Source organism: Herpailurus yagouaroundi, unplaced genomic scaffold, assembly GCF_014898765.1.
Source record: "Herpailurus yagouaroundi ecotype Mexico unplaced genomic scaffold, PumYag 218, whole genome shotgun sequence".
NCBI lineage: Eukaryota > Metazoa > Chordata > Mammalia > Carnivora > Felidae > Herpailurus > Herpailurus yagouaroundi.
This window is the reverse complement of record NW_024412449.1, coordinates 2,219,782-2,244,151: the sequence shown is the minus strand read 5'-3', so window position 1 is coordinate 2,244,151 and position 24,370 is coordinate 2,219,782. Positions and strand designations below refer to the sequence as shown.

At 49.3% G+C, this 24,370-nt stretch overlaps 1 protein-coding gene and 1 long non-coding RNA gene across 6 annotated transcripts in view; one reads left to right on the top strand and one right to left on the bottom strand.

Moving 5' to 3' along the window:
• The window catches only part of LOC121018203 (uncharacterized), a 75,142-nt gene extending 71,482 nt beyond the window's left edge, over nt 1–3,660 (bottom strand). For both annotated transcript variants that reach the window (XR_005785080.1, XR_005785081.1), the window contains exon 1: nt 3,494–3,660. This is a non-coding gene — a long non-coding RNA (uncharacterized LOC121018203). The remainder of the gene's footprint in view (nt 1–3,493) is intronic.
• Nucleotides 1–16,604, top strand: part of PARVA (parvin alpha) — a 193,785-nt gene extending 177,181 nt beyond the window's left edge. Inside the window, exons 13-16 of one of the 4 annotated variants that reach the window (XR_005785077.1) lie at nt 12,826–13,671; nt 14,444–14,960; nt 15,158–15,548; nt 16,431–16,604. Coding sequence is in view for 1 of the 4 variants with exons in the window: in XM_040456841.1 (XP_040312775.1) it covers nt 12,826–12,857 (32 nt within the window). In the remaining 3 variants the exon portion in view is untranslated. Of the gene's footprint in view, nt 1–12,825; nt 14,377–14,443; nt 14,961–15,157; nt 15,549–16,430 lie in introns of those variants that run through there. The other 3 variants (XR_005785079.1, XR_005785078.1, XM_040456841.1) reach the window with 3 other exon arrangements.
• The last annotated feature ends 7,766 nt before the right edge of the window (nt 16,605–24,370 follow it).

Genomic DNA, 24,370 nt, shown 5'->3' with positions numbered 1-24,370 from the left:
GGAGGCAGTGTGTATTCACAAGCCTTCTGGCCACCGTGCGAGAAAACTCTGCAGAAAGCAGTCAGCAATAATGGCGTCTGAGGCTGGCCTTCCATCTACAAACCATGGTGACAGCCAGAGAGCAAAGGAGATCAGGAGAGGAGACGAGCCTCTGCCCACCCCCAATCTGGAAGCCGAGGTGTGCTTAGGAAAGCCTCATCCTCCGCCTCCCTGGGGCTGCTGGGAGGGCAGGAGGTCCTAAGCCACCTCCAACCTTCCTGTATTTTCGTCCCCTGAGAAGAGGTAAGGGAGCCTGAAGACCAGAGGTGGGTGTGTGCATGAAGCAAAGGAAAGGGCTAGAGCCAGAAAGCCAATCCCTGAGGCCCAGTGTTTCCAACCTCCTCACCACAGAGGACTTGTGCCGTTGGGTCCCAGTGTGGATTCAGCGGGGTCGGGGGTGGGGGGGAGGCAGGAATGCGGTCCTCCAGCCTACGGTCAGGTAAAGTATAGGCTTCCTGGAGGTGGAATAATAATTTTATTTTCCCAATTCATATTAGTCAGTACAAGTGACTGTTACAATGCCCACCACATTGTATTAAGCCTACCAAAAGCGGGTCACTTCTGCTTCACGGTTAGCGTCTTGTGAAATATCTCCCATTCCGATGGTATGTTATTTTCACTGAGAGTTTTGAAATCCCAGAAATATCCCTGGAAACCCCCGCTGGGGAGCAATCTGGTTGGAAACCAGTCCAGTGGGGGACTGCCCCAGAATGACGCTTCTCCCCAGCCGGCTCCTGCGGCCTGAGCCACCGGCACTTCTGCCTCGATGACTCCCCTGGGCCTTCCGCATACACGTGGTCCCCAGCTTTGACGCTGGCATTTCAAAGGGCACTTAGGAAATTCTGAGAAGCCCCACAGATTAAGATAAACGATGCTTTATCGGCGAAACAGCCTTTTCATTTCTTGTTATCGATTTTCATGTTTCCACATCTTCAGATGCGATTTGTTAGCCCAGGGCCGCATTCCAACACACACAGACGTCATTAAGGCAGCCGTTTTAAAGAGTGCCATGTCTTATTGAGGTGGACGGGACAATAGATAAATATTTAATCTGTTACACATTTGCTTGGTATGGGAGACAGGGTTGGGACTCCGTGACTCTCAGGTTCGTACATGGCTTCCTGGAAACCCTGACAATGGCCTCACCGCCTGCCCACAGAAACACGGTGCCTGCCCTTTGGCAAATGACGATGTTTCTGAAAAGCTGCTCCTGGAAGCCTTTTTCCACTCAAGCTTCAGAGGTTACCCCATCTCTCCTCATTCGTCACGATATTGGAGAATACAAACACACAGAACTGGGGGCACTTGGCTTAAAAGAATGGAAAGTAAGGGGCACCTGGGTGGCTCAGCCCGTGAAGCGTCCGACTCTTGATTTCAGCTCAGGTCATGGTCTCACGGTGGTGAGTTCGAGCCCCGCGTCAGACTCCGCACTGACAGCACGGAGCCCGGTTGGGATTCTCTCTCTACACCTACCCCACTCGTGCTCACTCATGCTCTCTCTCAAAAAAATAAACAAAAATGAAAAACAATAATGGACCCTAACATGGTAACCAGTGAGCATGCGCTAAGCCAGGTTACCGAGGCCATGGTGCCCTCACCTCGACCGTGTTCTGAGTCTTTCTGCATCTTTGGTTCTCTGGGCTAATTCCCATAATGCCCCACTGTCTCACATCAGAATTGCATGTCCAGACCCATGACCAGGTCTGTCACTGACTGTGAAAGACCAAGCCCACCAGCAACCACCCTAATCAGGGGACCTGCCAAATCGCTTTCATTCATGAAATTCACTCATCCGGATGAAATGGCTTCCTGACCCGCATACCTTCGGTGCTCTTTGTTAATAAGATACGCGGCTTCTCTCCTGTTCAGGAGGATTCCAACCCCTACATAAGTATGCCCAAGCATTGATGAGTGGGACACCAAGACACCACAGGACAACCAGAATCCTGTCAGCTCCCCGGGGCCAGGCCCCGGACTGTGAATGATCAGGATGCAGTCAAGTCAGGGAATATTCGTGGACTTCCTGTTCTGAGTTCAGCCCCTCGCTATGCACAAAATGAGATGAGAAAGTACAGAGTCCCTTCCCAAACGGATTCTTCCAATCCAGTGGAGGTAGGTGACAGACACAGCTCACTTGAAAGAATTCAGTGACACGATGAGATAGGACCAGATACATTTGAGGCGCCCTACGTAGATTCTCCCAGAAAACAACCCAGCCCCAGCTGCCATATAATCATTAGGGGCTTTTGCCCCTAGGATCGGTGATTTCACGTTCCATACAGGTTTGCTGCTACAAGAAAACACACAACCTACCCTAAGGCCAAACGGAGATTTACAGTCATTTGTCTCAAATCTTACTTGTGGCTGAGAAATCACTGTCTTTATTCCACAGACCGCCGATAGTGAGCCAGGACTCCAGAATCCAGTCTGGACCCCACCGCTAGTCATTTTGACTCTGTCCTTGCACTCAAAGTCTCCTTGCCTCTCCAAATCACGTCCCACTAGTGGACATTTTTATTCTTGTTCCCCAGCACGGAACTGTTGCAGAAAATCACAGATTGGACACGTACCAGCTGACTCCTCAGTTGCGTTCAGATGCTCCCTGGCTTCTGTGGGTCCTCCGCCATCTCTCGTGGATTCCCTTCCTCTCCCCCGAACACCTGCTCCCTATCTTCTCCCCATGCCCCTCCACCTGCTTGCTCCCCGCACCATGCCTTCACCTCTTCCTTTACCAACAACTCAAAGCTGTTGGCTTCGTGGTTTTCCCGTAGCATTTCAACATCCCACTGCGTCTCTCTTCCTCCCGCCCCAGTTCCCAGGCTGCCCCTCCTGCCGCCTGCCTCCTCCAGGACCAGCTCCCTTCTCCTCCAGCATCCTGGCTTTCACTCCAGACCATGCAGATTTCTGAGATGAAAAACAACTTGCACTTAAGCCAGTTCTCCCTCACCCTGTGCCCTGGTTCACATTTTTCCTACGACGCTTCCTCCTGGTTCCACTTCCTCCCTTTCTCCTTCCTCTCATGAACCCCCAGAAGCCACTACTAGTTTTCCAGCGGCTGAAATTGCTCTCTGCGTCGTCAGCTCTTTACCCACGGGGCTGGTCCCGACCCCTCTTTTCCTGGCTCTGCAGCATCTGACCTCACTATCCATCACCTCCTACCAGGAGCTCAGCCCCCAAGGTTTCACAGACGCCACGCTTTTCTGCTTCTCTCCCACCCGCTGGCTGCTGCCGTTTGCACCCAGGTGGGCTCTTTGCCTCTCCCCAGATGTGAACGCCACCTAGGTGCATCCTCCACACTTCTTAGGTCTCTGCCCAGCTTCCGTGATGGCCTGCTCTCCCCCCAGCCCCAGTATCTCACCCAGCTCGTTGGGCACTTCCAGCTTCACATCTCCCCGTGACTGGGCTACCCCAAGTGCAACTTAGCATGCCCACGCTGAATTTTTATCCTCCATACCTGCTCCTTCTTTAGACGTCCGTCGTCCCTCCTGGGGGTGCCACCTCCTACCCAGGCACCCTCGCTCTCAGAGGCACAAAGGAGTTCTGAGTTTTCTCCTCCCCGCTCCTCTGACCTTCCCCTCCACCACAGCCAATCAGTTCTGTTGATTGCTTCTTCATGAACCACCTGTTTTGCACTGATCTCCGCTTCAGGCCCCAATCATTCCCCTAATTTAGGCCCTATCCTCTCATGCCTGGATATTGCAATGACCTCTTAACTAGATTCGCTTTGGGATAATCCATCCTGCACCTGTTCCCTGCTTCACTATCTTGAAACACAGCTCCGATAATCTCCCACTCCTCTCAAATAGTCCCAACAGCGGTGCTTACCGAGCACTTAGTGTGGACTTCCTACAAATAATCTCATTGAATCCTCTCAACAAGCCTGTGACATACTATTACCATCCTTGTTTTATAAAGGAAAAAGTAAAGGCACAGAGGTTCGGTACTTGATACAGGTCATATGCCTCGTGGGTGACAGAACTGGGCTCTGGGCAGTCTGGCTCTAGAGTTCTTTTTTTAAATTTTTTTTTTTCAACGTTTTTTATTTATTTTTGGGACAGAGAGAGACAGAGCATGAACAGGGGAGGGGCAGAGAGAGAGGGAGACACAGAATCGGAAACAGGCTCCAGGCTCTGAGCCATCAGCCCAGAGCCTGACGCGGGGCTCGAACTCCCGGACCGCGAGATCGTGACCTGGTTGAAGTCGGACGCTTAACCGACTGCGCCACCCAGGCGCCCCTAGAGTTCAAGTTCTAACGTCTTGAATTCACCAGATCTTCCTCAGTACCCTCCATGGTTTCCATCATCCGGAGACCAGAATTTCTTTGCCTGCCCATAGAACCTGCTAGAATCCGGTTCCACACTGCCTGACCAATCACTAACGCTTTGCATCCAGACAGACCCGTCTGCTTGCCAGAGGCCCTCTGCTTCCTGCCAGCAGCTGGTCTCCTTTGCCTTGTTTTGAAAAGGAATTCCTGAAGCAACCAGGCTCCAACTGATAAGGTTGTCATTCATTTATTCTTCATTTGTTCAAGAAAGACAGTGCCGGACACTGTGCTAGGTACACAATACCGCAGAGAACAAAACAGGCATGCCCTCATCCCCGTGTGTGTACAGTCTAGTGACTTCCAAGCCCTGCTCCTTTCCCCTGGCCCCCGGTTTAGACCCCACACGGAACCCACGCTTCTGCTCTGCTTGACCCCCTCCAACTGCAGTCCCTGCTGGGATCCTGCTAATCCCCTCGTCTCTGGGATCCGACCCCGTCTGGGTGTGCCAGGTAGAACCCACATTTTGCCAAAGCTGAGGGTGTTGCCCGGGGACAGATGCTCCCACTCAGGAAAGCTCAGCTCCAAGCCCCTTCCTGGTCGAGAGGCTTTGATTCAGAGATGAGCCCCAGAAGTCAAGGAAAGACTGTAGACAAACCCTTGTGGCCTCCAACCATGTGTTAGGCACATCATTGGCTTTTGCAGAGAACTCAGCAGCTACTCTCATGTAGGTGCTATTTTTATCCCTATTTGACAGAGGAGAAAACAGAGGTTCTAAAAGGCTCACTAGCCAGGACTCAAAACCAGCTCTGACTCTGAAATCTTCATTCTCCCCACAATTCCCTGCTGTCTCCATGTTCCTATAATCCCAGTTTCTCGGGGCCACACAGGCTAGAAACGGGTCAAGAGCAGTTATCGATGGGGTTTAACTCCAACTGTGTTCCTTTTAACATCTCAAATACTGTGTTTCCTCTTGACTTTATTTTATGTATTTATCTAGTTAGTTGGTTGGCCGAGGGGGAATGGTGAAGCTTTCCTTAATAGGAAACTCTGAAGTTGAATCAAGAAAGATGGAACAAAACTCCAAAGGTGTTCTTTTGAAGGTCCGTTCCGTTGTCTTTTCTTGCCAAGCACTTGGTTATTTGGGGTGCTCTGGGAAGGGGCGCAGGTGTTAATGGCTGAGGGCGCCTCGCTTTTTCTCCAGCAAAGAAGCGGCCTGCTTTTGCCCTGGAGTAGGGATTTAGGGGGACTGTCCCAGTCTGGGCAGAAAGCAGGAGGCAGGCTGAGTCTGGAGGGAGGAAAAGAGCCTGAGGGCTAGGGAGGCTGAGCGCTGCTGTGCCCGGAGAAGCAGCCAGAACTGCTGAGGTCTCACAGGTGAGGCTCACACAGGCTGGAAAACAGTTCAGGCGGGAGGACTCCAGCAGGTAGGGCTGAGCCCGGGCAGGAAGCGAGGCTTGAGATCAGAGGGGGTGGCATCATTCACAGAGGGGGCTGAGCAGAAAGCCTTGGAGCCCCATGGGAGGGAACCACAGGGCAGGGGTTGAGGCAGGAGCTCAGGCCTGGGAGCTGATCAAAAGAGCCAGGAGGAGGGCGCCACCATCAAAGTGCCCAGGTCCTCCAACTAGACGCTGGGTCTTTAATAACCACGCCTTTCCAGGGGCGCCTGGGTGGCGCAGTCGGTTAAGCGTCCGACTTCAGCCAGGTCACGATCTCGCGGTCCGGGAGTTCGAGCCCCGCGTCGGGCTCTGGGCGGATGGCTCAGAGCCTGGAGCCTGTTTCCGATTCTGTGTCTCCCTCTCTCTCTGCCCCTCCCCCGTTCATGCTCTGTCTCTCTCTGTCCCCAAAAAAATAAATAAACGTTGAAAAAAAAAATTAAAAAAAAAAATAACCACGCCTTTCCAGGGCCGCCTGCGATCCCTCCCGCCACCCTTTCCAATCTTCCTTCCCTACCCGCCCCCACCCTGCAGCCAGGGGATGGCTCTGGCATCTGCTTCAGGGCATATCTACGGGCCCAGTGGCAGTGAACTAAAGAAACGTGGTGACGGCCATCCTGGCCCACAGTCCAGGCCCAGCCTGGCCACCCTGCAGAGAGCACATAATTCTGTTGGCATCGCCTGTGCTCGTGTGTGAACGGACTCCACTGAAAGTTGCTGCTTCTTCCACTCACAACCAGGATTACTCACACAGGCCTCTGCACGAACGCTGTTTTGATGCACATTTACAATAACGCACCGATGAACATTGACAATAACTCCGTGAAGTATTTCAAAATGGAACTCCAGGGAAAAGCAAGCAGGCCATCTAGCAGACCTTCTTTTACATTATCCCGAAGTGTCAGGGAGTCAAGTTACACGGACCCAGGAGAGACCCAAACAGGAGTGCACAAGCACATAGTTTAGGTACAGCCAGGGGCGCCTGGCGTCTGACTTCGGCTCAGGTCATGATCTCACGGTTCGGGAGTTCGAGCCCCACATTGGGATCTCTGCTCTCAGCACAGAGCCTGCTTCAGATCCTGTTCTCCTCTCTCTCCGCCCCTGCCCCATTTGCGTTTTTTTTTCTCTCAATAAATAAATAAACATTAAAAAATAAATAGGTACAGCCAGAACCCCTGGGAACTTCTAGTTAGAGCACAGCACCCGGGATCAAGGCCTGGCGCTCTCTAGCTGTGTGCTATTGGGCAAGTCACTTTACCTCTCTGAGCCGCGTTCTTTGTAGTGAGATATGGGGGCGGCGGGGGGGGGGGGGTGGTTTGTCACATGTGAAGGATGAGGCTCGGTTCTGCTTGCCTGACTCAAGTGTCTCCTTCCCACCTCACCCTCTTCGGGCTTGAAGCTGTGCTCCAACTACGTTAGTAACCATCCCAGTCTGAGCAGGCCCATTGCATCACCCGGTGCTGGTCAGGGGGACTGAACGGTAGTGTTGCTGTGGACATTGGGTAAAGCTGAGTGTTCCACCTTAAATATGAATTCTTACTGCTAGGACCAGGGCTGGCAAAGAGCAGCATGCTTACTCTGCTCCTCACACACCTGTGGCAGACATTACTAATCAATCCCGCACTCTTCCCCGGCCAGTGATGTCTGCAGTGGAGTGGGAGGGAAGTGGGAGTATAGAAAGGAAAGCCATTTGCCATATAGCTTAGGACACCAATGCAGGGCTCCAAATCCGTGCCTGAATGCTAATCACTGGCTCTGTGTGGGTCAGACGCCCACCCCTGGCCAATTAGCTGCAACTGGGGTTAAAGACCAGAGGCAGAATCTGTAAGAAGAGAGTAGCTACCGTTCAAACTCAACAGAAACAGTTACTAGGAAAAAGCACGCGTGTTATTCTGCTCAGATAGGTTTTTCGCCTCTAGACAAGCCACTACCCTAGGTTCTCAGGGGTGGCAAGCCATGTGAAAAATGAGCAAAAAACCCGAGATGTGACCAAGATGACCCTCTAGAAAGGGCTAGAACCATCCGACTCCAGTTTCTATGCTTTTTCCCTTCAGGAAGGCAGCAAGGTTTGCAAATACCCATGTGTTAGGCAGCCAACCTCATGGAGGCCATGACCCTGCAGCCAGAGGGCAGCCCTGAAAAGTGAGACCCAGGGAGTCCTTGGCCAGGATCTAAGAGCTGAGAAGCAACCACAATGAAATCCAGAAAGCTTCTTTAGAGACGCCTGCAGTTTGGGAACAATCCTGCTAAGTCATAAATGCTTCGAATTCCTCAGCTTTTGCCTTCAGAATTTCTGGCAGCTGAGGGCGAGTGTTCAGGGACAGACACCGATTCTCCTCTACTGGGGAAGGCCAGGCCAGGCCAGCCCGGGGTCCACGAAGCCAGCAGACCGAGCCTCTCCTCTAGACATGTCCGGGAGAAGGGAGGGCTGTTGCTGCAGGTGCTGTGGCACCCACTCCGATGCCCCTCAGGACCCGCACTCATTCTCCCCTGCTCCCCACCCCCCACAGTCGTTCCCACTGCCAAGGAAGCTGCCGGTCGGAGTCTCAGCCCCCCCCCCCCCCAACCCAGGACACAAAAACCGGTACTTAGCTTCCATCCGGGGCATCTCTCATCTCGGCGGTGCTCCGGTGGGAGGGTGGAGTCCCTCTGGCCGGCCCCGGCAGGCTGGCTTCTCTCCTCCCTCCACCAAAACTGCTGCCAACTCCCAGGTGTTGACCCTCATGGCTGTTGGTCCTGCGATCTGTGCTCCCGGAAGGTAGAGCTCATTCCCTCACAGGCGCTCCGGCCGTCACGTCTGCCTCCCACGGCCCACCCGGCATCTCCAAGCCCGCAGCCCAGGACCGCGGCCTGCTGCAGCGGGAACACGGAAGGAAGATTCACGGGGTCTAGATGCCCACGGCACGGGAAAATCACCGCATCCAGCCCTGCCAGCTCGCCGGTGGACAGCCAGCCCAGGGCCACCCACAGAGCTGGCTGGTGGCTAAGCCGGCCCCAGGGGCCTTTGACCTCACGGCCTTCCACTTCTGTGGAGTTGCTAACATGCTTGCTACCCACTCTGTATGCAAGCGTTTCTCCGCATCTATGAGGGAGGGGTTAGCGGCTTCGCGTTTCACAGATGTCGTAACTGAGTTGCTCAAGGTTGCGCAGCTCAGTGGTGACGGAGGCAAATCCCAGCCCCGGGTCTGTGCCACTCTCGAGCCCGTGATCTTTCTAGCCACACGGCCTCTAGCTCCTGTGGGCACGTGGGGTCTCTGGGTGGTTTGTGACACAGTCATGGGGCCTACACGGGTCCTGGGCTAAATGTGGCCCGTGTGCCGAGCCCCTCCCCTGCAGGTCAAGTTCCGCTTGCTCATTCCTTGGGGCAGCCCTGCCAGCTGCCATTCCAGCCCGGGGGGCCAGAGCGTGGAGTCGGGATTTAAGCCAAGTGCCCAGCGGGTCCCCAGGGATGTCCCCAAAGGGGACAGAAATAGGTCACACCCATGCTCTCTATACTAGATGAAGCTGGAATTGTTGCGGCTCAGGACGTGGCTCGTTGAGGAGGCCGTAGGATCCTCCCAGGATGACACAGGATGAGGAAGATACGAATAGAAAAGCCTCGTGGTCTACCAGCCGGGGGAGAGAAGAGAGGAATTACCTCTGCACAGGGGAACAAGGGAAATGGGCAGGAAACCAGGAGGGCAGGCCTACCAGGCCCTGTGGGCTTCTGCTCCGCTCCCGCATGTGTAAGCACATCCCTGGGTCCTGTGCACCTCAGGCAATGAGGCCGCTACCCGCAAGTTCAGCCCCTCAGGCCCTGGGCCCCCAGGAGACCCGCGGTGCCCCAGTGATATTACTTTACTCACACCTAGTGGCTGAGGCTTAAAAGGCTGGGAGTCTGAGCACTGGCCTATCGCCATTCCCCCAACACACCAGCGTTCTGCCTCAGTTTCCTTTCCTGGCACTCTTATTTTCCCAGCAGAATTATTGCTGCTCATGAGTCCAACCTGCCCGCCTGTGGTTCTGACATCGGGCCCAGCCCGGGCTCCCTTCTGTCGGAGTCAGGAGTAAGGGATGTCAGTATCTCTGCTCCAAAGCACGGCCACGGCTTGTGGTCCTCCTCAAGGGGATAGAGCTCCCAGAACTTTGCCACTGTGGATGATGGCAGAGCTCTGGGGATCAGTAGCCCAACCACGAAGGGTGGTCTGAGGCAGGTAGCACTGTGGCTTCTGAAGCTCAGACAAGGTGCAGGTGGGGTGGACCTGAGAAGAGCCAAGAGTAGTCCCCAAAAAGTGACCCAGGGTAGGCAACGGTGTATCCCAGGAGTGAGTGCAGGAGACCTGTGCTCAGTCTTGGACAGAAGGGTTCAGGCTAGGGGGCGGGACTGGCCCAGGAGTCCTGTGACTCCTGTTCAAAAGCCAGCTCCGCCGCTCAGTTGCCAAGAGACCTTGGGGGGGTCACTTCACCTCTGTCTCAGGTGAGCCCCTGCAGGAAATGGATGGACCACTCCAATGAGTGAGAAAGATGAACAATGGGACTGTGCATGAGAATTTAATGAAGGAATGGTTTTCAAAGTTGGGGGCAGGGCTGAGGGTGGTGATGCACTGGAGTCCAGCCGCACTGGGCAACGGGTACCATGCCAGGGCCAGGGGCAGAGGGGTCTTGTGGGGACCCAACAAGATCTATAACTACAAGGAAGGGCCGCTGGACAGGAGCTGTGGCTTTTGGTGAAGGAGTCTACTCACTACCGCCAAACTGAGGCCAGGCAGGGAGGAAGCAGGGGAGCGTGAACACCCTCCTTTCTCCTCCAGCCCTGCAGTCTCTTGCCCAGAGGCCAGGGGGGGCCCAGCAGCTTCCTGGGGGCACAGAGAAGGGGAGACAAAGTCTGAAAGCAGGCCCGCAGGGGCAGACAGAAAACAGCCAAACGCACTCTGGGAAAACAGGTTCTTACCCCCAAAAGTAGGAAAAGATACCTATCCTGCTTACCTCCAAGGAAGCTGTGAGGATCCGGCAGGAGGTTCAAGCTCCAGGGGAGGGGGACTGGGTGACTTCTGAAGTCGCTTTCAGCTCTCAGAGCCTAGGAATCTCAGCAAATAAAATCAGTAGTACTGAGAATCTCTGAGCAGAGCACGTGCGGCAGAAGAGAAAAGTCTGGGGAAGCTCAGTAGAGCCAGTCTGGAGCCACAACAGAGTTCAAGCTTGAGTTTGAGCTTAAGTAGCCACTACGGTTGGAACCAATGTCCTCAGGAGATGGTATACGCAAAAGTATAGGTGTGGTGAAAAGGCCAGGTTCAAATTCTGACTTTGCCACTTACTAGCCGTGGAAGGAAAGGTACTAAATCCTTCTAACTATCCTGAACTGTACAAATGGGAATACACTCTCACAGGCTTGTTATAAGGATTGAATTCAAAGAGATGATATGTCACCATGCCTGGCATACAATGCATTCTCATGAAATAGGGGCTCTTTCCTTTCTTAGGGACACAGGACATGGGAGGAAGCAGCACAGCCGTAGTGAGGCGTGGTGGAAATAAAAGTGAAAAAGCAAGTAAGCTCAGTATGTCTCAGGAAGCAGGTGGCCCATGAAACCAGTCCCCCCCAAAAGAGGTCTGGGAAGGTCCCCAAGAAACCCAGAAATGCTGGAAGACAAGTAACATGAGACCATGGAGTGACCCCATGTGACTGTCCACAGATGACTCAGCCTCGGGTGGAACAGGACTGTCCGTGGTCCAAAGCACGTACCAGCCAAAGCCCTGGGTCCCCCTGGCAGCTGGCTCATCATGTCTCAGTGAATGTATGTGTCTTCAAAGGACATCCAGTGGCTTCCAGGTACCCTGGTGCTTAGGACAGGCATGGAAGGTAAAGCCCTGAGCACATGCCCTCCTCTGGGTGAGGTGCCAGCTCATTAGTTGAATGAGGCATGTGGGTACCGAAGCAGCAGCCCTGGACAGAGCCTGCAGTTCTGGGTTCAGTTCCAACTCTCCTACTAGTTGTGGCTTCTCCCTGAATCTCCTTCTCTCTTCTCTCATCTGCAGAATAAGTGGTAATAGTCTCCCAGAGGAGTCAGACAGAGCACATTGCTGGGGGGTGTGGGCAGGAAGGAGGGGGTTCCTGGGTGGCTTGGTCGGTTAAGCGTCCGACCTTTGATTTCAGCTCAGGTCATGATCTCGGGGTTCATGAATTCGAGCCCTATGTTGGGCTCTGAACTGACAGTGTGGAGCCTGTTTGGGATTCTCTCTCTCCCCCTCACCCTCTGCTCCTCCCCCACTCTGGCTCTCTCTCTCTCCAAATAAACAAATACAATTTAAGAAAAAAAAAGCAGAAGAAAGAAAGAGCACGTGGAACACGGGAGAGCGTACGTACCCAAGCGTGTGGCATGATCGAACCATTGCTTGCGGCTGTCCCCAAGACAGCTGCTGCAGAGAAGCCACAGTGAAGAAGCGACTCCTCCTATCAAAGACCCCATCAAAGAGCTAACTCTTGCCCAACTTGGAGCAGGAGGGAGCACACGCTGATTGGAACTGAGAACATAGACATCCAGGCCCCCAAACTCTAAGAGCCATGGTCACGGAGAGAAAAGTCACTTGGGGATTTGGGGTGGTACCAGTGGGGCAAACGGATCAGACAGAAGTGACCTCCATGGTAACTAATTCCCCCAAGACTGTTCCCGTAGCAAACCGAACCACTGCACGTCTACAGAAGGGGCATCTCAGTGATCAGGAGTATGGTCCAAGGCTTGGGATTACAGGAGCTAAAAGGAGTGTAACCTGCCTGAGTCTGGTGTTCTAGAAAGAATCACTAACTGGGTGCAGTTCTCGCTGCACAATGCGGGACCAGTCCTTCTCAGCAAACCTTTCTGTTACCCTCCGAAGAGCTCCGGGTATTTGTGGTGAGGGGAGCCAAGTAGGTAGGCTCTATCTGTAAGCTTGATGATACTATTCTCACGACGGGCTAAGCGCAGCAGCCCCCAGTTCCTACTCTTTGTTGGGGAAAAAAGACATCTGAGGGAGGTTGGTTCCTCTCTGGGAGTGCTTCTTAGGACACCAGCTGCAGAACAATTCCCGGCTCCTTTCCAGCACTCAAGGAATGTTCATGGTATCGTTCTTCCATAGGATGCATGGCCATCCACACCCAGGAAGACTGACGCTCAAGCCAAATATCTGGGTCCAACTCCTTAGAGAAGGACTCCTTCTGGAAGCAGCCTGGACCCAAAGCCTTCAACAGCACCAAGGTTCCAGGCCCCAGCACATCTTAAAGGAGAGGGCCCAGGACCCAGGACTTCTGGAACTCAGCCCAGGAGTCAGCAGGGGCAATCTAGACCTTTCTGGGTCTATGGCCTCCTCGCCCCATGTCCCATGCCCCACTGCTTCTATTCCAGCTCTCTGCACCCAGTTGACAAGGGACAGCTTTTCCTTCAGTTCCTGAGTGTCACAGCTGCTCCAGATACCGGGCCAGGATCTGGGGATCGAAAAAGGCTTAAGACTCAGTCCTTGCCCACAAAATGCTATCCCCGCACCTGTAAATAGGTGTGAATGGGAACAGAAAGTACAGAGTAGGAGCAAATGTTGAAAGAACAGGAGCTGAGTCATGAAGGACCCCGAATGTCAAGCTAAGGGACTCTTTGTCCCACATTCAGGGACCAGAGACAGTCTCAAAGGTTGACTAAGTGGGGAAGGGATAGGACCAGGTGCGCCCAGGCAGAGAGGGAAAGAGGGGTCCCACGCTCCCTGAGACATGGCTCCCTAGCCACCAGAAATGCCAAAGGGCATGTCAGCTTCTCCCCCCCACAGAGTCCAGGTGCCAGGCTGGCTTTGCCCTTGCTCTCTGGCTTACTTTAACCCCAGGCCCCTCACCCTTCTTGCCAGCATGACCAGGGGATTTGGATCATCTTGTTGAAGACCCAGAAGTCTCCTAGACATCACAGTAATGCAAATGTTAGATCACTGGCTTGGAGACAGGTGAGTTGGGTTCTAGCACCAAATTTCCTTTCTCAATGACCCTGAACAGGTCATGACGCCTCTCTGAGCTGGGTTCTCTTTCCATAGAATAGCTTCACTCATTGCTGTGAGAGTACAATGAGATCATGTGTGTCAAGGCAGCTAGTGTGTGGCCTGGGGGCCCAGAAAGGGGTCAATTAATGCTTGTTGAATGTGAACCTGTCTAGCAGTTCAGGCTGGGGTCTTTGAGAGAGGAAACCCAGCCAGGCCCAGCCCAGCAGGAGAAAAGTTCCCTAACAGGGAGAATTCCAGGGATCACCAGTATTCTGAGACCATATCAGGCAGTGCTCTGACCCCTCTGCTGTCCTGGGGTAGAGTGGGAGGGACCAGGGCTCCACTCCAAGGGTTTATAGGCTATTAATAGCTGGTGGCAGTGGGGCTGCAGGCCACTGTCCAAGGGACTCCTCTTTCCCCTCTGCTCTCAGCTGTGCTGTTCTTTAGAAGCACTTAGGAAGATCTGTGTTATTTGGAAAAGCTGGTAGGGGAAAGTGCATGAAATCTTGCCTGGAAAAGACCACCACTTTCCCCAAATTGTTTGTTTCCCAACAGACGTATTTATATTTCATTTCTCTGCTTCCAGTAAGGCAAACAAATGCTTTTCATTTGCTCTTTGCTTTGTATTTTTCTTTAAAGTAACTATCCATAAATAGGAGTTCACACTGAAAAGCACATGGTCGTTTCCTCATTTAATCCTTATCCTAAGGTAGGGGCTACCTTTATTCCCATTTTACAGGTAAGAACACTGAGGTTATGTGATGCAGCCAGAGCTGCACGACTGGAAATGGAATCACCAAGCACCCAACTCAGGATGCCTGCCTCCAAGTCCTGCACTCTTTCTAGTGCCCCAAACTACCTCTCCATCTCCCTGAGGAAGTCTTGCTAGCTCCCCACACTGCCTCTCCTCTCCCTGAGGAAATCCTTGCAGTGGCTTTGCAGAGCTCCTCTCTGAAAAGCACAGGAGCAGAGAATTCCAGAGTTTGAAAGGACCTGCTGCATTCCCACACAAGGCAAGAACCCCTCCCACGGTATTCGTGGCGGACGCACACGTCCTGTTTCCCGGAAGGGGACGTGCGGTGGCCCAACATTAACAAGGCCGCGATGGAGTGGATTCTCTAGGTGGCATTCGCCACTAAATCATAAGGAAAACCCATCTATGGAACAAGAAAACCAGCACTGGTTAATTCAGAGGCTCCATGATGTCATCGGGGACCCAGGTTCTTTCCCGCATTCGGCTCTGTCACCCTCAGGAGGTGGGTCTTTCTCCACAAGGGCTTGTAATGGCTGTCTCCCTTGCAGGCTTCCCAGGCAGCCTCAGCAATAGCCCGTGGATAGCAGACAGGTTTTTGGTGGTGGTGTTTTTTGGGGTTTTTTTGTTTTTTTTGTTTTCCGTGAGAGAGGGGTGTTTGTGTGTTTAACCTACGTGTCTTCTTCTTCCTCCTTTTTAAAGCAAATAAAACTCTCCTGGCCTCCATTAGTGACATTTCCTCATGTCTCCTTGGCCAGGACTGAGCCTCATGACCACCCTCAAGGCACTCACAGGCAAAGGGAATGAGATGCCCAGAAACACTGGCCTGAAGAATGAAGACTGTGCCCCCCCTGAATCATAGAGAGGAGGCTTGGAGCCCTAAGTACAACCAGGGTTCTGTCTGCAAGCAAAAACAGGAGAAGGGCTTAGAGGAGCTCACCAACCCTCTCTGCCCTTGGAAAATGCTGTTTTCTCTGATTTGCTGGTGAAAACCACTGAGGTTGAGAAGTGACTTGGATCCTTGTCGCTGGACTTTGCCCTGCATCTCACTCACTTGTATAATCCCAAGAGGATTCAAAACAATGCTTTACATGTAGGTGCTCAACCAACCAGCTCAGTTTAATCCAAAGAACGTTTAGGGCTTGGCTCCTACATGCCAAGTGCTTTGTGGTGTGCTGGAGATACAAAGATGATCCAGTCAGAGTCTCTATCCTTGAGCACTACAATCTGGTAGTGCTTTTAGTTGTCATTATCATTATTAATAAATAGTACTATTTATTAATAGTACAGGTACAAGAATAGTACTATTCTTATTATTTTCAACCAACATTTACTCAGCACACATAATGTGCTAGACATTTGGAAATATATAACATTCATGCCAGGGCTCAGGATAATTTTTATATCCCAATTGGCAGAAAAGAACACTTAGGGACAAGGAGTTACTTGCCCAAAGTCTCACAGCTCATGGGTGTCAGACCCAAGAAGAAACTCAGGTGCACCTAAGTCAAAGACCACCTTCTTTCTGCCGATTGTATTCTCTGCACCTCTCAAAAATTGAATGCTCTAGCTTACCAATAATATATATTATATATATGTATATAATATATATTATATATATTTATATATAATATATGTGTATATAATATATATAACATATATTTATATATATATTATATATATAACACGTTAAGCCAATATATGGATAGGTAGATCTCAAAAGTTGTTTTAAGACCTATTTTCATTAGTCTCTCCTTGTCTATTTTGCTCTACTCAGTGGAGATTGCCCTTCCCCTACAAGGAGATGCAAAACTGGGCAGTTTTGTCATTTTCTTCTGGCTTCTTATACCTCACATTATGTTTCCAACAAAATAATTAAGAGGTTAAAATGTCTCCTTCCCCTGTGCTGGAGACTTATGCCAGGAAGAACCCACCATCAGGGGAGTAAGACGCTTCTTCTCTCTTTACTTTTTAGATAATGAATTTTCCTCAGGTCAGATTCGCTGGGGAGTTATTTCTGGAATCCAGCAATTCCTCCATCTTGAATGCCAGACCTTTGTTATCACCAGCCTTCTGGAGCTGCCTCAGGATGATATAAAGAACCTGTTCTAAGATGCCACGGGTGAAACTAAAAGACATTTGTTAGCCAGCTGTGCTCAGAAGTGTCCTTCCTGACGCATCAGGTGGTTCAGGACATGAGCACAGCTCCACTATGAACCCACGCTCCTCCTTTTCACCAACACGAGCTGCTGGATGTTGCTGAGGTGGACTCTGCTCAGAGGCCCATCTTCCTCTCTGGGTTGAGGACACTTCGTGCCCTAAACTAGATCTGCTGCCATCCTCCTGGGAGCCCAGAATTTGGGAGTCAGGCAGTGAGCCCCCCCACCTGGCCCAGGAAGCCTATTTTAAAGAAATTATAAGAAATTCATGGGGCACCTGGGCAGCTCAGTTGGTTAAGCGTCTGACTCTTGATTTCAGCTCAGGTCATGATCTCATGGTTGGTGAGGTCCATCCCTGTGCCGAGCTCCGGGCTGACAGTGGGCTGCTTGGGATGCTCTCTCTCCTTCTCTCTCTCTCTCTGCCCCTCCCCTGTTCTCTCCCTCCCTCTCTCTCTCTGTCCAAAATAAATAAATAAACTGAAAAACAAAAAAAGAAATGCAATAACCATCCCTCCCTAAGCCTGTCGCTTTTGTCTACATGTTCTACCCATCTACCTCTGCCTTCTTTCACCAGGATCTCAGTGTCCTCCCGTTAGTTCACCTTACGTTTTCTTGTCCCAGTCTCTTTTCCTGGACTCTAAAGCCTTCTTGCTCATGGCCAGCTCTGTAGTATAGCAAGAACCAGCAGAGGCCTGAGATTCGGGCCACAGCCAGGTTCAAATGCAGGCACTTCTACTTACCAGCTATGAATCCTACGGTAGAGACTCAACCTTCCTGAGACCCAATTTCCTCTTTAGCAAAATAGGAATAATAGTTCCTACTTCATAGTGCCATTGGTGGATTAACTGGAATCTTTCATGTAGGAAGCCTGGCATATTGTCAGATACACAATCCCTATTAGTCGGCATTACACCACATAGCCCACGTAAGCAGACTCACTGGTGCTCCACAGAGCTTTCTTGAATTAACCTGAAATAAACATTTTCTAGATTTCCAGGCTCCCCGGAAGAATTTCCTCCACTACCCCCATCTCAGTTAAAAAAAAAATCAGTGCCTGGCTGGCTCAATTGGTAGTACACACAACTCGTAATCTCGGGGTTGTGGGTTTGAGCCCCATCTTGGATGCAGAGATTACTTGAAAAAGTCTTTAAAAATTAAAATAGTTTTTAAAAAAACAGAAGCTTGAAAAGTGGAGGAGGGATTGGAGAGAGGGCAAGGAAGTAAGCCGGATGCAAGAGCCTGGATTGCCTTTGGCTCAGTCTGGGTTTGAGGGAAACCTGGAATTACTGCGATTTCATCACAGCAGCTGCTCCAAGATAAACCTGCCAGAAATGCTCAGAGGCCAGATCTGGATTGCAGTGATAGCTGGGGCCTGCTGAGAAGCAAGGAAAAGCTATTTATCTGACATTTTTTCAACCCCAACCAAGAATTTTCTTTGGCTCGAGATGCCGCTGGGGCCGGTTTTCATTTGCATGGATCTCCTATGAGGATCCATGCCTCTGACGGGGGAAGACTTCTTAGAAAGACTTCCATTCCCCAGCCTCCTCTCCACGTGTGCCTTTCTCATGATTCAGAAATAATTACCCATCCAGGAAAACTAATCCCTGAGTTACTTATGCATGGACTGTGCCAGAACCTCACATATAGGTTCGCTCCTGATTCAACTCCACACACGGCCTGTGCAGGTCTGAGCATCAGCAAAGATGGCCGCCAGAGAACATTTGCCCTCCTTCCAAATTGGCAGCCTTCATGTCACTGAAGCCATGTTAACTGATGTGGCACATTTTAATGCATTTCACTGTCTCAAGCTGTGGCAGCAAATTTAGAGTGTGAATCTTCTTAACAGCTGCTTCTAGAGTGGCGGTCTGGAATCTGCATCCTTGACTCATTGGTGCCAACCAAAAAAAAAAAAACAAAACAAAACAAAAACTTGTCCATGTATCACATATGGCTTTCAGTGGCTTTAAGACAATCCTGTCTGAACTCAAACGCCATTGTTCTTGTAATATGCTTATGAAGACCGCACTTTTCAAACAGGTAGCATTTGGGGAGTGGTATAAATGTTCTAGGAATAAAATAGTGAGTTTGAGAAGTCAATCCAGAATATGTCCAATCGGATTAGCATTATCTGTGTTCAATCAGGTACTTTATTTGAATGAGATGGCCTTACGAGCCTGTTGCATGTCCTGTTGATTTATCATCCTCATCCGTCGCAAGGCAGAGGATACTGCTTTATGAGCCCTTTGGTTTATCATCCTTAGTCAAAGCTAGGCACAAGGATGGGCTTGGCTGCATTGTTGTCATAGCCAAAGACTAGAAACAAATGTATCTATTAGGATGCATCCAGTCAACGGAATGGCATATATCATTTAAACAAAAAAAAGTGATTCACCAAAAATGTACAAGTGTTGTTATGAAATAATTTCCAAGAAATAGAGTTAAATTTGGAAATATACAAGATCCTGGTCATACTGATCATCTCAGGGGAAAGAACCAGGGGCAGAGGGTCAAGAGAAAGAAGTTTCTGTAATTTTTGTATGCTCTTGAGTTTTGTACCTTGCGTTACCCCTATACACCATGATAAAATGGTTGGTTTTTCAAAAACTACATTCAGGGTCGAGCCCGAAGAAAGATGGTCAAACTAGCTATATAATTCAAAGAGTTATAATCACAAGAGCTCTCATTTGTGAGCAATTACTCTGTATCAGCCTCCTGTTAGAGCCACTTACACATTTCATCTGGTTTTCCCTTCAAAGCAATCCTGTGAAGTAGATTTTACCGTCTTCAATTTTAGAAACAAGGACACTGACTCAACGGGTTCAGGAAAGTTGCCCGAGGTTACACAACCCGCACAAGGCTAAGCTGGGATTCAAACCTGGGTCGGACTAACTTTTTCCACTGGTCCCTGCGGACCTTCTCCGATCAAACACTCAATGGGACTGCATCTCATCATTCTGTCCCCACGGCCTGGCAGAGCACTTGGCACACAGGAGGTGTCTAATACATGCTGAACAGATAATAAACAGAAAGCAAAACAGTGAGAGCAAGATGCAGCCAGCAATTCCCTAAGAGGAATTTTATCCATGTTTGAGCATCTTGGAATTGCACGACTTCTTTCTTTTGTTTTATCCCCTGGTTTCCTCCATGATTGTTGGAAAAGGCCAACAAGCTCGACCATTCATTTCAGGGTGAATTTGGGACCCAAACGGTTAAACAACCAGCCAATTTGGCTTCCTTGCGGCCTCCCAGCCAAGGAGATGAATGGAATGTTCACGAGGTCGCTTGGCAGGGGTCCACATTCCTATGGGAACGTTGCAGCAGTGAGAGCTCTGGGACACTGAGAGGCAAATGTGTGGGAGTCGTGGGGCAAACTGCAAAGGATCCAAATTCTCAGAAAAATGCATGGAGCTCCATTGGTCCAAGGATGCTCTGCAGAGGACTAGCTAAGTCTCCGCCCTGGCTCAGAGGGAAAATAGAGACAGGAGCCAGCACCCATCCAGCTCTCCCCTACAGCTGCCCAGGCCTAGAATGGTACGGGCCACTTCCAGCACTGCTGCGGATAGGAGTTCATTAGAAGAAACTCATCAGGGAGTCCCACTCCTTTGGCTGATCTTTAGATTCCTTCCATTTTCCGTTTTCTAAAGAAAAGGACTTGAGGGGAATTTGCCCACCCCCCCCCCCCCCCCCCCGCTTTTCCCTGGCCCCACCCTGCAGCTGCCTCTGTCCTTCCCCATGGAAGAGGACCCAAACCCAATGCATTTTCATTTTCATCAAGTACATCCTTGCCTGTAACACACACTCCAGAGACCAGGTGAGTCACTAAAATTCCACATTACAACTCCCTCCAGCTTTTAGAAAGGCTGCATCAGTGATGATGATGAACATTGGATTTTCTGTTTAAAATTAGAAACTAGGATGTTCACATTTTCCCTCAAACAGTAGCTCACAAGAAAACTTCTTGTCACCACTCTAAAAAGGAAGTTCAAGCCTAGAGCTGTCCAGACAGAGACTTCTGTGTGGACCCCCCCAACATCTCTCATGCCAGTCATCTGGAGAAATTCTCCAGCTCTGAGGAGGGAGCCCTGTGTCCCGACTTCCCTTCCCACTTGGGCATTGGTACCAGGTTCTGGTAGTACTCGAGCAGACTTTGCTGTAGTTAACTCAGGCTGTTAAGAAAAGACTCTGTTTTGGGGCGCCTGGGTGGCTCAGTCGGTTGAGTGGCCAACTCCGGCTTAGGTGATGATCTCACAGCTCATGAGTTCGAGCCCCACATCGGGCTCTGTGCTGACAACTCAGGGCCTGGAGCCTGCTTCGGATTCTGTGTCTCCCTCTCTCTCTGCCCCTAACCCACTCACATTCTGTCTCTGTCTTTCTCAAAAAATTAAAAAAAAAATTTTTTTTTAAACATTAAAGAAAAAAAAAAAAGAAAAGACTCTGTTTTATCCTGGCGCCATGAGGCTAGGATATGGAGACACTGGAAGCTGTTTGCAAAATGACACCTTTCCATTCCATATCCAAAGGCTAAGAGAGAAACCAGTAGGTTGCTGGCTCTCTTAGTGAAGTCTTAACCTAATTAACGCTATGGAAGACAAAACTAGAAGTCTCTCCCAAGGCCAGGAAGGCAGGCTAAGAAGCTTACAAGGAAGGGACCATTCTGGGGAGAAGCAGGAGTAACTAGGGAGGGAAAGAGCATCCTGACTTTGTTGGTACCACGGGGCACCAAAACCTTACAAGTCTTTTAGGACCAGAACAAAAAGAATCAAGGAAATAACACGCCATGGAAATGACACAAATGAGCTATAATGATGAAGTCATCTGCTCTGCTCATAATCCGCCTTCCGGAGAAGCTGCTGTGTTCGCTTGGCCACAAAAGTAGCCTTTGGCTATAGCATCATCTGAACATATGCCTTGCTCCCCACCTCTGGGGATAAATGATCATAAGTGGACACCTAACCCAAATTGAATAAATCAGGTTCTCTCTCCCAGGGGTTCAGATGTGGGATCCAGAGATGTTGGATGTACCATGTAATCACTTGAATTGAAGAGATGGCATTTGGCAGCAGTGGGTAGCCATCTTTTATCCTGTAGATAGAAAAGCCTGAAACCCCCTCTGTCGAGAGAGAAGGAGGGGAATGAATTGACCAGGTGAACAGAAACAGAGAGAAAGAACTCCTAAAAGACCCAGAGCCTGGCTCCTCAAGGTCCTTTGTTCAGGCCCGGTCACATCCTTGGACTCTTGGAGGCTTGGATTTCCCACCTATTTTTATAATAATCCCTCTCCCTGTTTTCTTGGATTAAGCTAATATGAGTGGGTTTTTCTTACTTAGAAGCAGAAGAATACTGGCTAACGCAGAAGCGCAAGGCCCTTAGGCCAAAGTAGGAACAGAGGGAGTTCAGGTAAGATTTGCAAGGTAAGGTTGTTTACCTGAGCAACAGGATGGGATTGCAACATCTTACCTGGTCTGGACCGCCCTCCTCAAAGCCTGAAAGGTTTGTTGCTGCTTTCTTACCCAAGTCACACACACACACACACACACACACACTTTGCAAAGTTTCAAATATAAAAGGATATAGAATAAGTACAGAAGTCTCTTATCATACTTACCCAGTCTTAGGTCCTACCTCCAAGATAAGCTTTGCTCATGCCATATTTTATGCTCCCTGAAATGCTGTTAATTGTAAAACACATCCCAATTTTGGAAATGTTAAAAGATAGAATCATATATACTGTTCTGTTGAGTCTATTTCCAAATATTTTCTCAGTATTCCACATTATCAGTAGATTTTTGTATGGCTATTAGTTTTTATCATTAATCGGACTCAATCTAAGCACATTGTTCTGTAACTGCCTTCTGAACAACACTTCTCGGGGCATTCTCCTGATTTCAGTAAGAGAGTCTGTTCTATCCACTACTGTATCTCCAGGGCTAGAACTGTACCTGCCACATAAGTAGGAAGTCAATGAAGAAAGAATTAACTAATGAATAAACAGCTTCCTTTGCTCTTTTAATGCCAGAGGTCTTTAGTAGTATTTATTTGGGACACCTGGGTGGCTCAGTTAAACATCTGAGTCTTGATCTCAGCTCAGGTCTTGATCTCGAGTTCATGAGTTCCAGTCCCACAATGGGTCCCACGTTGGGCTCCATGCTGGGTGTGGAGCCTACTTAAAAAAAACAAAACAAAACAGTATTTATTCAACCTTTCCCCCATTACAGTAACCATTTTGGTTACTTCCTATTTTTTACCTTTATAAATAATACTGCTGTGAACATCTGGACTCCATTGTGTTTCTGTAACAGCAAAAGAGTTATCATGATTGGGTGCTCACTATGTTACAGATGCTAACATAAGTAATTTATATGCATTAACTTACTTAATATTCACAACAGACTTTGGAGGGTGGTACCATTCCCATTTCCATGTTTCAGATAACAAAACTGAGAATCAAAGAGATTGAATGACTCACCAAAAGAGTCAGCGGGAAATAAGTGAATGGGCAACCTTGCTCCAAAAGCAAGGCCAGGCTCATATCACTGTGTTCCTTTGTTTGGATGAATATTCTAAGGTGGAATTGTTATGTCTGAGAGAAAGAATGTTTCACTCCAAAACTTCTGCATCAGTTTAATTCACTCTATCATCATTTGAGAGTACCTGCTTCCCAACATCATTACCAATAATGGATGTTACCAGTTTTTAAGTCATTTAAACATACAGGTAAAAAAAAATATTTCATTATTCATTTAATTTGTATATCCTGGTTTACTGGGACATTGGGTTTCTTTCCATTGATTACTGGCAACTTGTATTTTTCTATGAATTGCCTGCTCATTTTCTTTGCCCATTTTTTTCTATTGGGTTCTCTGTCTTTTAGTTACTGATTTTTAGGAACACTGAATGTTATCACAAATGTGGCAGAGTTTCACCAAGGCTGTATTTTCAATAGGGTACATTTTGTTACTCAAAAATTTTTAAATTTGATACAATCTAATTCATCAGTTTCTTTCTACATATGCCTTCTGAGTTTTGTGTCCTTTCCTACTCACATTGATAAAATATTCTGTTCTTTTCTTCTAACGTTTTATTTTTATGTTTAACTCCATATTCCATCTGGAACCTATTTCAAGATGTAACTTGGGCTCTAACTTCTTAAGTGGAGACCCAGTGTTCCTATCACTACTCTTTGATGTGCTATGTTTGTCATAAATTAGATTTCCATAAATACAAGAGTCTGTTTCTAGAGTTTCTATTATGCTTCATTGTCTCATGGTCTATTCCTGAGCCATAACGTGTGTGTAAAGCAGAGAGACATAGTTGTCACATAATTAACGTCAATTATCTTCTGCATCTCTTCTTAACTTCCCTGTTATTTTTGTTTTCTTTTTCACAGTTTCAATCTATACATTCATGCCTGTGTTGGTTTTAACCTATCTAGAATCTTTCACCCTGAATTTTAGGGTACACATCGGACTACCCTAATCTCTAATGAAGGGAGATAATGTGGTCACTTTACCAAATCATTTGTATAGTGTTACAGCTATCTACAATATAGCTCCCTCCCAGGCCTAGTAAGCCAGCCAATCTCTCCTCATCGATCAGAATAAGAAACAGTTGAATGTGTTCTTAGGATTCTTGGAGATAGAATCATTCACAGATCTGCATGTCAATCATCCTTCTGGTAGCTGAATCTGAGGTTTTGGGAAAGGATGCAGAGAGGTGATTCCCTGTCTTGGCTACAGGTGTCATTTGCGTCCTTTCT